This window comes from Hyperoodon ampullatus (assembly GCF_949752795.1).
Source record: "Hyperoodon ampullatus genome assembly, chromosome: 2".
In the NCBI taxonomy this organism is placed as follows: Eukaryota; Metazoa; Chordata; class Mammalia; order Artiodactyla; family Ziphiidae; genus Hyperoodon; species Hyperoodon ampullatus.
This window is the reverse complement of record NC_136915.1, coordinates 120,069,005-120,082,357: the sequence shown is the minus strand read 5'-3', so window position 1 is coordinate 120,082,357 and position 13,353 is coordinate 120,069,005. Positions and strand designations below refer to the sequence as shown.

The following is a 13,353-nucleotide window of genomic DNA, read 5'->3' as shown; positions in this document are numbered from 1 at the left end:
CCACTGCTTGGCCAATGGGTTGGGGTGGAGGATCTCCCCTTACCCTTCCAGTGGTCACATAGTTAAGTCTTCTGAAGCCCCACTTTATAGTTTGGCCGAGCTGCTTCTGCTTATCACTGTTCTGCTAAAATATCATTGGTGGGGGCTTCCCTGGTGGTGCAGTGGTTGAGAGTCCGCCTGCCGATGCAGGGGACACGGGTTTGTGCCCCGGTCCGGGAAGATCCCACATGCCGCGGAGCGGCTGGGCCCGTGAGCCATGGCCGCTGAGCCTGCGCGTGCGGAGCCTGTGCTCCGCAACAGGAGAGGCCACAACGGTGAGAGGCCCGCGTACCGCAAAAAAAAAAATAATAATAATAATTGGTGGTTCTTTTGTGAGAGACAGGCTGGCTCACACCCCCATCACACACCAGTCCCTTGCTGTGAGACCACTCCCAGTCCTGCACCCAGTCCCCCACTCCTCACCCCACTCTTTCCCTCACCCTCCACCCACTAAGTCAGAGTCCCAGAGTCTACTTGATTTGCAGGCTACAACTGGCCTGGGAGCCAGGACATGCAGGGTCCCACCCACTCACTGAGGGGCAGGGTGGTCCGCAGGCAGCCCTGACATTATGCCATTGCTTCCAGGGCCCGGTTCCCGGAGGAAGGAGATGAGTGACTCTGGCGAGTCTTTAGTCCTCACTCTGACCTCCTGCTTTCCTAAATGGAAAGGCCACCGGAGCCCCCGGAGGCTTCTCCTTACAGACGCTGCTGTGCACGTGTGTCCCCTTGACAGGGCTCCTGAGGGAGTACAAGGAGGGGGGCACGGAGTGGACTTGAGGAGTCCGGTCACAGTCTCAGCATGGTCTGTGGCAGGACCAGGCGCGGAATCACTCCTCATCTGGTCTCTCTCCCTCTGTCCAGCCCTCACTCCCTCCTCCAGGGCATCCACATCACGGGCACAGAGCACAGCTTAAAAAAAAAAAAGAGAGAGAGAGAGAGAAAGCCATCCAAAGGCCAGGGGCCGAGCCCAAGGGCCACAGCACATGCTAATCATGGCCTGGCAGGTGCGAGAATTTAGCATTTTCTCCCTAAGGACAGGGTACTTTCCACCTTTCACATTTAACGTAGGGTCATTATGACCCCAGTAGCTTTCTCAGTACAGAGTTCTGAATAGTTTCCACACAGCAGAAAATGCACGCAGAACACAACTGCACCCAGCAGCACAAACACGCCCCCCCCCCAGTTAATTAGGGGGTCAACTGTATTGTGCCCTGGGCCACTGCCAGGCATTCTGCTGGGTGCTTCTAAAATACAATCTCGGGCTTCCCTGGTGGCGCAGTGGTTGGGAGTCTGCCTGCCGATGCAGGGGACACGGGTTCGTGCCCCGGTCCGGGAAGATCCCACATGCCGCGGAGCGGCTGGGCCCGTGAGCCATGGCCGTTGGGCCTGCGTGTCCGGAGCCTGTGCTCCACAACGGGAGAGGCCACGGCAGTGAGAGGCCCACATACCGCAAAAAATAAATAAATAAAATACAATCTCATCTACTCTTCATTACAGCCTTATGTGGTGTGTTGTATTTCCATTTTACAGATAAGAAAATAAGGCTTAGTTCAGTTCACTCAGCCAGAAAAAGGCAGAGGATATGTGACCGTGGTTGATCTGACCCTCCAACTTTCCTTCAGGCCTGGCCTACCAAAGTATCAGGTTTAACAAAACCTCTGCCTTCAAAATGGCTATGCATTCCAGTCAGGGGAGCCTGGTTTTCACAATGTGGGTTTTGCGAGATCCTGCAGCTCCATATTTCTCTAACATCCCTCTCTGCCAGCATCCCTCCTCTCCTTTCATTTCTACTCCCTGCAGGAAAGCCCACATCTCAATGAGTCAGGACTCCTCTGCTGAGCTGTGTTCCAGCGACACCATAATCCTTCTAGGCAGGTGTGGGAAGAAGTCTGTTTGCCTCCAGTATGGACATTCCTGGAATGGACCCATTCAGAAACCTACCAACTACATATTTCAGACATTTAGTCGGGGAGTCAGTGAAATTTTATAATCTTGATGATCTTAATTATATCTGAAAATATCTATGATGTACTTTCTCAAGCACTCAAAACTTGCTGCTGCCGCCCATATAGTCCAGTGACGTCTGGAGTTTGAAAAGACCTGGGGTTTGGGAGAGTCCAAAAAAAAAAAACGGGTATAGCCTAGGCATTACTGACATTTTGGGCTGGATAATTCTTTGTGGTGGGGCTGTTCTGTTCACTGTAGAATATTTAGCAACATCCCTGGCTTCCAACCACTATGTTCAATAGCCCCCTTCCGAGCTGTGACAACCAAAAACGTCTCTGGACGTCACAAAACATCCATCCCTTGGGGGAGCGAAATCGCCCTTGGATAAGAACCGTTGGTACAGCCCGATCCTGCAAGGCTGGTCTGAATAAACTGCCACTGAAGGCACCACCTTCCCCTGCTCCTTGAAGGAACACACGAGTTCTCTCTAAGCACCACACACGCTTGGGAATCGTGCGTCACAGAGCTGATGCCACCGGGCTTGGGAAGTTGGGAGGCAGGTGGGGGAAGGAGCAGGTAGAATAGAAAAGACAAGAAAAGACAATGGAAAAGCTTTTAGAAACAAGAAAGGTTTATTTAGCAAAAGCCACTAGACTAGTGACAACATCCAGGGAGTAAGTGCACTTACATGAACAGAATCTTTTCCCAGAGAGTTGATCCAACAGAGTTAATGCTACACAGTTTTAGGAAGTAGAGGGCTCAGCGGGAGGGGGCAAAGTGGGAGAAAGCAGTCAGGCAAAGAGAAAATAAAAGGAATACAACCCCTAAATGAGAGTTGAGAGAAGTGAGGCTATGAAGAGGCTTTATAGACAGCACTGGTATAAGCAGGAATATGATTTTCAGTCCCAATATACAGTCCATCCTGTGCAGAGTTCTTTCCTGGCTCCGCAACTGTGGGAGCCTTGTGTACCCAAGAGTCTGCTGGCACCCAGGAAAGGCTGGGGCAGGTACAGTAAGGGAGGCGCCCCTGGTGTCCACTTGGCCTCCATACAGGGCAGAGGAAAAGGATGAAAAAGAGGGGGGCAGGAGTTGAGTTAGCAGAGCAAGAAGCAAGGAGACAGGAGGACAGGGTGACATTGCTCGGAGATCAGGTCTGCAACATTCCCTTTCCTGCCCAGTGGCTGGTGACCCTTCAAGGCCCCTAGATCTGTCCTTTGTCTCCTTCACCTCCAACACACCTAGTGCGCACTGGTGTGGGTCACACTGAGGAGGATGCCAACACACAAACCAGTGCTCCAGGGAGGGCCTGAACTGGGGAAAGAATGGGGCCGAGGTGGGTGGAAACCACTGTGGGGCACCCCGAGGGCAAGGGTCTTAAATGGGTCCCAAGTCAGTGGTACATAGAACTAGTCTCTCCAATTCTTCAATCTGTCCACCGTCTCCTTTCTTCCTTCCCTTGGCAAGGTTTTCAAGACCCTTTTAGAAACTATCCCCCCCACCCACTCTTCTCCCCAACCCAAAGAAGCCTTCTCCTACCACATTCCACACACCTAATCCACTGGCCTCTGGCTTTGTCCTCAGCCCCTGCTTGCAGGCAGTGGGCCTGGAGAAGCCAGACCTTCCATTCCCCTGAACACCCCAAATTCTAATGAGCTAAGAGGTCCCACACTCAAGGAAGCCCGGGTAGGATTTTGTAAGCTAGCTAGAGAGGCTCAGCCAAACCAGATTCCTAACCTCTCTCCTTTGATTTCATGGTTCTTCCCTCCCTTGTGTATCTGGACCTACTACCAATGATTAATTAGAAAGCATAACAAAAACAGGACCACCTCTCTCCAACCAAATGCACATTAGGAAAGAACACAAATCTACTGTTGATTCAAACACCCTGGAGATTCCCATTCTCTTCTCTCTGGTCACTTCTCACAAGCCTATGCACACATATACACCTTCCTTCACACGTGTGTGTCAATGCCAGCACACGTGTACACACATGCACACACACACACACCCGTCCCATTCCACTGACACCCTCGTGCACCAAGGAAGGCTAACACAAAGCTACATTTATTTCCTTAATTTGGACTTTCTGGTCTAGAAGAAATCCAACTGTAGCTATAAGAAAAGATCTGCACTTCCATTTCTATATTTTATAAAGCCAAGTTAGGCTTGAAGAACTCAATTTTGCAACCACATCCTTACCGATTGATCCCCAAATAATATTGCAGTCTGGGTCTGTGGTTTGCTGTCCAAGATAAAGACTTATTTCCCCAACACTTGGCACTAGCATATCTCAGCTCTCTCTTTAGGCACCTTTAAATCTGTTAACAGCCACTTAGGGCCTTATTGGAACCAAGGACAAGTAAGCTAGCCCTCCCTGCCCCAATCAGCTCACTGTACCAGGTGGTAATCTCTAGGCCTAAATGGTAAAAGAGAATTGCACCTGGCACTTTTTACAGGTGTGCTCGAGGCATGCACCCACAGGGAGACAGGTCAAGGGCAAAGTGACTATCGTCTCTGACTTAAGTGGCAGTGATTCTGAAGAGTGGACTTGAGCGGTCTCAGCTACCAGTCTGTTTGCTTTTTTTTTGCAGTAAAAACTGACCACTACTGCCCAGTGCAAGGGACAGGTTGAGAGGTAAGGCAGCGGGCTCCAGATCTCTGAGGCTTTTATAGAGGCAAGAGTGCTACAAAAGCTTCAGCTGGCATAGCCCCTGAGGCAGGACACAGGGGAGAGAGGGTAGCTTTCCAGCCTCCATGTGGATGAGCTGGACTTGCAGGCAGGAGGTGGGCAGGGCATCTGCATTGAGGAATCAGACCTAAGTGATCTGGGGCAGGCAAGAGGTTGTCCTCCCCATGGGCTTTCACGGCAATGACAGTAAACTCCCAGTCTCCCTCAGTAACACCACCTGAAGCCCACCTAGAGAAAATGATTGGATCCAATTCATCTGAAAGCTTGTCCCCGCAATGTGACACATCCCAATTCCACGTTCACACTGAAAGGACTATCCTGTCTTTCAGCCTAGAGCGTTCGACCTTTACAAATCTTTGCAAAGGCCTAGAGAAGGAATTCCTCCCACGAAGGTCAGGGGAGAGTTAGGCAACTGGTAACATCCTGATATCCAAACACAAAGTACCTGAGAAGGTACCGATGGCTTCCCTTCATAGTCGGGACCACAGAAGTGGGGGGGGGGGTGCGAGGGGGCATCACACGACAGAGCAGGGGAGCCTGATGATGCAGCGGGCAGGGAGCAGGTCCTTCAGCAGCCTGGTGGTCCTCAAGAGGGACCCTCTCCCAAGCCATGGGCTCTGAGAGGCCCCTTGCCCGACCCCCGCCCACCCAGGAGTCACAAGCAGGAGGGAGGACCTGATTCACTTCTGGGAATCCAATGTCTTCCCCACTTGACCCTCCAAAGCGAAACCCTAATCCTTTTCTGAAACTGTAAACGCTTCGGGGCCCCTGGGTATCCTCAGCAGTGCGCATGCGCCGGCAGCCCCTACCCGGGCAGCAACCAGACTTGGCCGTCCACACCTCGGCCACGGCCTCCGCCTGCTAGCACCACGGCACCTACACGGCGATCTCATCGTCCAGGCTGTCGCCCAGCTCCTGCCTCTGCAGGACGTTCCGCAGGCGGGGCAGCTCCTCCCGGGACCACGAGTCACGTTCCTCGCTCTCGTCCGTGTTGGATTCGTACTCCGACGCGATGCCTGACTCTCGGAACTTGATGAGCTCCAGGCTGCCCAGCAGCGGCTCACCCTGGGCAGGGGGCGGGGTGTCCTCGGGCGGGAGAAAGCGGAAGCACTCCAGCTTCACCAAGCAGTCGCGCCTACCTAAGGGGCTGCCCACTGGGTGGGCGAAGTCGGCCAAGCCCGCGCCCAGGGGCGGCGAGTGCAGGTCCTCTGGCTTCGGGGTCGTGGGGTCACAGAGCACGGGAAGAGCTCCAGAGCGGAAGGTGATCTCCAGCAAGCTATCCTGGGAGCCCACTGGATGGGGGGGGAGAAGAGGGGGAGGGGGCGACATTAGCAAGGTGGTTGGTCTGGAAGCCACCGCTGGCCCACCCAGGTCCCTGGCCAGTTGAGCGAACCCTCACAGGGGCTCTTCAGCCCTTCCTTCCACCCCACACAGCACAGACACGCCAGGCTGAAGGGGAGGAGCTCAGGGGAGGTGGTAAAGGCAGGGCAACAACAAACACATGATCAGCTGGTGAGGCCCTGGATGCCTTGAATGGGGTGTGTGGTAGGAAAAAGCTACAAACTGAAGAGCTACCTTAAAAGCATGTAGTAACACTTGGTGCAACCTTGTAAACTGGCATTAATTAGAATACAACAGGGCCGTGATAAACAAAAATAAAAATCCAGAGAGGCTTTCAGAGTGGTGAAGTACAGTGGTTCCCCATCCATAACTTTGGGCCACTTTAAAAACACAGAGTTATCAGCCCTGCCCCAGATCTACCAATGCAGAACCTCTGTGGGTTGGATCTGGGAATCTCCATTTTTTAAAAAGCTCACGGGATAGTTTGGGAGAACTACTGGTATAACAGGGAAAGCATTAGACCTGGGTTTGAATCTTGGCTCCACACTTTGCTAGTCCTGAAACTGTGGGCTGGTTACTTAACCTGAGTCCGTTTCCTCGTCTGTAAAATGGGCACACCACCACCTACCACTATAGGGATTAAATGAGTTTATGTATATGATCAATGGATATTGGTCCACAGCCAGTGTACACTCAGAGCAGCAGACAACCCAGAGACAAGCTCAGGAGGAAGGCATGGAGACACACTGTCTTCTAGTACTTCTCAGTGCAGCCTGGGGGTGGCTGGGTGTAGAGGCAGGCATCTCAGGCTGGGAGCCAGGCAACCTCTGCCACTAACCAGCAGAGCTAGCTGGCCACAGTTACTCCTCTGCCTTATCCATTAAATAGACGGACTGCTGCCAGCCTTTTCTATGCTGCCGAGTTGTGAAATAGTACAGGGAGAGTAAACTACTAAACAGTTCGATGTCTCCTGCAGAGCTCACAGAGAGCACGATTCACAACAGGTGCTCAGCGTGTTTCGACTGGAAAAGCCCTCTGAGAAAGAAACGGGCAGCCCTGCCTTACGTGTAAAGAGCCCGGGCCCCCATCGAGGAGAGGCTGGGTGAACATGTGGTCGTGACTCCCGGGGACTTTCAAGGTCAAGTCTGGGCACTGGGCTAGAAGGCAGCCAAGGCCCTCTCTGGCCCTGCCCTTTTGTAATTCCATGAAATGTACGGATGGGACAAACAGAGCTGTCTTTGTTTTCTGCTGGGATACTAGGTCAGGTCAGGGGTCCAATAAAGCACCACCAAAAAGCTTTAGGGAAGAGAACATGTGGTTCCAGAGCTTCCACATGGAGGTGAGGCTGGGCAGGGCCCTGGCTTACTGGCGTTCTGTCCCGACAGCTTCAGCTCCAGCTCCTGCACCTGCTTCACCAGCAGAGAGATGTGCTGAAGCATGTCCTTGTTCTGTAGCAGGAGCTGGTGCACGCGAGCCTGGGCCTCCAGCCGCGCCGCAGCCTCAGCAGCCAGCTGGTCCTTCAGCAAGTGAACCTGCAGGGGAGGAGGAGGCAGAGAAGACAGCGAGAAGACAGGACAGAGAGAAGAGAGGCATGTGAATGCAAATGCGAGTCACTGGTGGACGGCCAGGACCAGAGACACCTTCCAGGTTCAATTCAAGACAAAGAAGCCCTGCCCCGGGCAAAATGGGCACCCATTTGCAAAATGGGTTTGCAATTCAGAGGAGAAGCTGAAAGAAGCTGCTCGCTGGATCTCTCTCTGTCCTGAGTGAGGGCCATGATGTGTCACTCATGTACAACTCAGAGCCCCACACCACGGGCCAAAGGTAGGAAAGAGTTGGGCCCCAGACCCTGCCCCCTGCTCCCTCCCTGTCGGAACTCCTTTGACAGCTAACATATTACTGCTGTGCTGAGGCAGGTATGTTTTTCTTATCTTGTCTTTTAAAAAACGAAACCAAAAACTGATATACTGACCCACTAGCTAAGAACAGTGTCACAGTAAACCCCCTGCAATCTTCCCTCTCCCCTTCCTCGCATCCAAATACCGTGAGAAATAGGAAGCCCTACACATGCCCTTTCTAAGTCAGTGAAATGGCTGTAATGGTCTGTGTTTCCACATCTGTGGGTGGGTGTCAGCTTCCTTCCCTGACCTTCCATTCCCTTTTTATTTCCCAGGGCGCCTGGGAGCATGCTTCATACCTGGCAAATGTCAAACGTTTGCTGACTGACTAATAACAGGGCCTCATCCAGCAACCCCGGCAGGGCTGAGGTAAACAGCTTTACAGAGACGCCCTCTATGAGAAGAGGGGGACCCTCAACAGCTCTCGCCTTCTCTCTGTAGAGCACCTGGCAATGGCATACCCCGAATGCTCAGGGCCCAGTAGGGTCTGCTCTTCGGGTGCAATCTGGGTGTGGGGATACAATTCAGTGGGAGGAGAGGTGGGGTGATTCTGTCAGGACCCTGGTTTGAAGAAACTGAGTCACGAGACGATGACAATATTTACACATATGTGATTTTTCTGCTAAGAAGTGGATAGAGGGGTCTCTAGGAGGGTTTCTGAAGGTCCCTGAATAAGCAGAGCTGATGAATTTGGTGGCCTGGACCAAGGCAGCCTGTGGGAAAGAGGGTTTTCTTGAACCGAAAACATGGTGTGGATAAAGACACAGGGTCGGGGTGAGCAGGGTGGGAGAGCTGGAACCCGGAGCGGAGGAGAGAGAAGGAAGGAACTGGAAAAGCCAATTCTCTGGCTTGGACAACAAATGCTCTGGATTTCTGAAGAGCAATCTGCTCCAAAGAGATTCACGTTCTATCAGGGAGTAAAAGACCCTGTCCACCCCACCGTCTGGCCAAGCCTGACCCAGGGTCCTGCCAGCCGTGTCTGCCCTCCCAGCAGCCAGCACTCGGAGATCATACTGTTGGATGCAGTGGCTGCTTCCCCCGCTGCCCGGATTTAAGGACCTGATCCTGCAGTTGGCTCTGCTTCTAAGTGGGGCCACTAATGAGATTAGTTGCCACTTTCCATTCGTGGCTCCCAAGGTGAGGCCATCTTTCCCTCGGGGGGTGGGGGGGAGGATGCCTAAGGAATCTAAAGTAAATCTGTCCTCCACCAGGTGCTGCTAAGGACAGAACTGATATTTTGGTCCAGAAATCAGCCTCATTTGTTGCCTCAGATAATCAAAAGAGAGATCTAGAGAAGGGTGAGAACAGAGAAAAGAGTGGCAATAATATTTCAATCTGGAATATCAGATGGTGGATGGCTATTAAGCCTCTATCTTCCTCGGAAACTGAGGCATGGAGGTAGTTCACCCGAGAGTTCCCAAGATCCTGTTGCTTCTGAGAAACAGGACAGTTGCTGTGGGAAGCCCACCCCCAGAAGGGCCCCCAGAGGAAAGGCCAACCTTAACCTTCTATCTGCAAGTAATGTAACTTACTCCAACTAAGAGTATCATTGAAAGGAATGTACCGAGCAGACAGAATTGTTAATTATTCATTTTCTATTTTCTTTGGAACAAAACAGAAACATTAGGCATAAATGTGCAACAAAACTTTCAATGCATGTAAACAGAGAAAGTGGAGAACCCTGCCTACCACGAACTGGCATCTCTGGAGGTTTCCCTGCACACACATGCTACAGACTCAGGCGCCTGAACCCTACATCTGAACATCCCAACAGAAGCTGGAACACTTGAGTCTGTTGGTTACTCCCTATGCAACTGCAGGTAATTCACTTCTACTTGGACCTCACTTTCTCCATCTTTCAACTGAGAGGGTTGGCTAGAGGCTCGGACAGTCTGTGATTTCACATCCAGGTGTATGTAGTGGTCAGTACCAGGGGCCATTCATTAAAGGCTCACTGAAGAACATCTCTAGATTTCCACTGGGAAGTCAGAGAATTAGGGCTGGGAACAAAAGAGGAATTCCCTCCTGCAGAAGCCAGGGGAAAAAAAATTGGAAGTTTCTTTTGCAGGTAACCATTCCAGTGGTGGAGGTACCATCAGTACATAAAAGACGACCCTGGCATCAAATGCTTTCATCACAAATCCACTGGCACTCAGCACCATGAAAAATGCTGTGTTTGAGTCCTCCTCGTGCCAGACTAAATGAGAATTTTAGCTTTGCAAACGTACTTATAACATTTCAGGCATTTTCAAACCCTGGGAATGAGAAAGCACACACGGCTGCCGCTGCCTAAACCCAGCGCTAAAGAGCCCTTCTGCTCCTGCAGCCGTCAAAAGTGGCAGCAGGCATAAGGCTCCGACCTGTCGCTGCAGCTGTCTGCACACCACAGGAGAACCCAGACCAGGCCAAGCTGGGACAAAACAGCCAAGACTTCCTTTAAATTTGAGGCAATTTAATAGTCCCTGTGTTTTGCGTATGTGGGCCTGGCCCTGAAGCACCAAAATGAGGCAGCATTATTTTCAGCCTTGGCTTGGGCAGTCAGCTACAGCTGTGTGCTCGCTTCCTCCATGGCACCACAGGAGCAGATAATACCGCCTCTTCCCTACCAGGTGGGACTCATTTGTACTCAGCACACTCTTAAAGCATCAGACACCCTTCGCAAAGGTAGGCCATATCAATTTCCGAAAAGGTAGGTGTTAGCTTGGCCTTTCCAGAGCTGTGTGGTCTTTGGCAATGACTTATTCTGGTCACACTCTAAGTCCGCGGGAGGGCCACGCCTGGAGGGCGGTGTCCGGTTCTGCATTCCTGCCGCAGCACTACAAGCGTAAGTTCGACCCTGTGCCCTCCAGCTCCGTGCCACTTCCCAAAACTCAGATACCCACCCTCAATCCACCCAGCAACACCAGACCACTGCCCACTGGCTCTCCAGCCTACTTGCCTGGACTCCAGCTCCTCCGCGAGAAGTGGGGGCAGGCCCAGGCTGAAGTTAGGGAGCGGCAGGCGCATGGAAATGGCAGTGGAGAGAACCAGAGCGATTTGCCCACACACACACCGGACACACAAGCGGAGGCAGGCAGCGCTGTCTCAGCATGCACAAGGCAGGGACCTGGGCAGTGCACCCAGGGCGCTGGGGACTGGGGGAAGCCACAAGGCCAGATGCTAAATCTAGGGCCTCGGCGGGGTGTGGAGGGTTTTTAGCGCTGTTCCTCTAACTACGGCATACACAATTGCGAAGCATAAGTAACCAATCACTTGTCTCAGAACAAGTGCAAGTAGCAGCAGGTAGAGGAGAAATCTTTAAATAGCAATACTGAGCTGCAGTATAAAATTTTCCCCATGAGCTAGGCCAGGAACTGGCAAACTGTGAAGGAGCCTGGCCCACTTAACCGTTGCCAGTCAGCCACAGCACCTGGATCAATTCTGGAACTATGTGGGCCCAGCCCGTGGCCATGCGGGCACCAGCTACATCCCAGCTTTGGTTCAAGGCTTGGCTATACTCTCATTCGCACCCTTGAACTTCTGGTCCATCTAAAAGCAGGAAGCTAGTGCAGCCAGGCAAGCCTCATGCTGGGTCGGGAAAGTGGTCCAAAGGGCTTGGGGTTCACTATTTACACACTGATATCTAATCTAGAAATGCTTAAGAGGCAGCTGAGTGACACCTTTGCCTGGATACCTTTAAGGCCAGGACAGGCCCTTTCTAGGCCAGCTCTGAACCAATTCAGGGAGAGGCTGGGAGAGATCTTGAGGTCTTAGACCAAATCAGAATGCTGTGAAGGAGATCTAAGCCTAGTCCCAATGATAACAATAGAACCAGACTGGCCTGTGAGAATAAATGGGGGAGAGGGGCATAAATCACGCAACAAAGGACCCCAAGAGTGCACCTGTTTGCAAGAAACTGTCTTTATCCTTAGCTCTTCTCAGGAGCCACATAGGAGGACTTGGATGCCCCCAGAGCAAAGGAAAATATGTTCCCACTGAAGTGCTGAGATCACAGTATTACCCATTGGAATTCTGAGGACTGCTGGTAGTTTAACGAAGAAAGAAACCTTGCAGTTTGATGGCAGTAGAGTCTGACAGAACAAGTAAAAGCTGACCTCATACTGGACACTGTGCAGAGAAACCAAGTATGCCAGATTTGATATATTTTAAATGCATGAAAGATGTCAAGAAGACCTATCTATTAGTCCACCTATATATCTTATATCATTTATACCCAAAGATATGGATACTAATAAAAAGCCCTTGGATCAAATGCTACAAAGAGAGTGGGAGAGGAACACGCAGAGAAACCTGTAGCTGAAGGCTGGTTTAGGACTGAATCGGTCTGGGGGACAGGGGAGCTGAAAGCCAGTTGAGAGGTTACAATAATACAGCTGCTTCATTCCCGGGCAGCAAAGGAAGGTGCAAACTGAAGAGACTGCTTATGAAGAAGGCAGAGAAGGGCAGAGGAGTCTGCTCCAGAAGCTCTCTGAAGACCTCAAGGTACTGTCTGACCTGAAGATTTTAGAAGTCTACGACCCTACCCCAAGTCATTTCATCCATGTGGGATACTGATGCACTCTGGTGGCCTTTCAATCATGTCACCTCCTGAACTGAGACTCAACCAGGACACCACCAACTATAATCAACAGATTCCAAGTGCAGGAGAGGCTGAGGGTGTCCAGCCTGTGGAATTGGCTGGAACTGAGAGAGGCTCATCAAGTGAACTGCAAGCACCATGCTCTTCCCCTCTCCTAGCTTCACTGTCTTCAAGGACAGAGGCAATTATAATAGGGCCAGGGCAGTGATGTCTGCTTGAGACAGATGCTTGATTCTGGGCCAGAGAACCACTCTTAGGGTTTCATCCTGACTGTGGGAGACTTACAGGTCTTGTGGCTTTGCCGACTATGTTGTTAACTGCCACAACACTCTTCTTCTTGTGCAGACTATACATTTGCAAATAGTTTCTCTTTAGTATTAAGCAGTGAGTTCACATTCAAATGCCTCTCTGATAATATTCATCATGAATATGCCTCAAGCCCATTCTTAGATAAATAATAACTGCTTGGCAATTGATATGCTGAAGGAAAAAAATATCATGGTTGGAGGATGGATTTATATTTAATGGGAAACTTTGGAAATGACATGAGTTGCTGAACGGCCCTGTGCTGCAGCACGCCGGCTTTCTGCTCCTGTCAGCCATCACACCTGGAGGAGGGGATTCTCGGGACAGCCACTCCGTTAGTAACTAGAGGGGATGAACTGTGTTATCTGACAAAGGGCAATGATTTTTCCCCCAAATATAAGAAGCCATTAATGACATTCCTCCTCTTTGTTGCTGTTTTGGGAACACCTGCGAATCCTCCTAGAAATAGCACACATCCTTTTGGGTTCATGGTCTGAATTTTTAAAAAGGTTCAAATCCCTTGAAAGCAGTGCCCTACTGATTTTACTCTCTTG

General features: G+C 51.3%; 1 protein-coding gene across 2 annotated transcripts in view; it reads right to left on the bottom strand.

Annotated features, from left to right (window-relative positions):
• Positions 1–5,551: 5,551 nt before the first annotated feature.
• Positions 5,552–13,353, bottom strand: part of NOS1AP (nitric oxide synthase 1 adaptor protein) — a gene marked incomplete at both ends in the record, with an annotated part of 297,461 nt that continues 289,659 nt past the window's right edge. For both annotated transcript variants that reach the window (XM_079697747.1, XM_079697748.1), the window contains 2 exons: positions 5,552–5,967; positions 7,383–7,548. In XM_079697747.1, coding sequence (XP_079553873.1) covers positions 5,552–5,967; positions 7,383–7,548 — 582 coding nt within the window. The remainder of the gene's footprint in view (positions 5,968–7,382; positions 7,549–13,353) is intronic.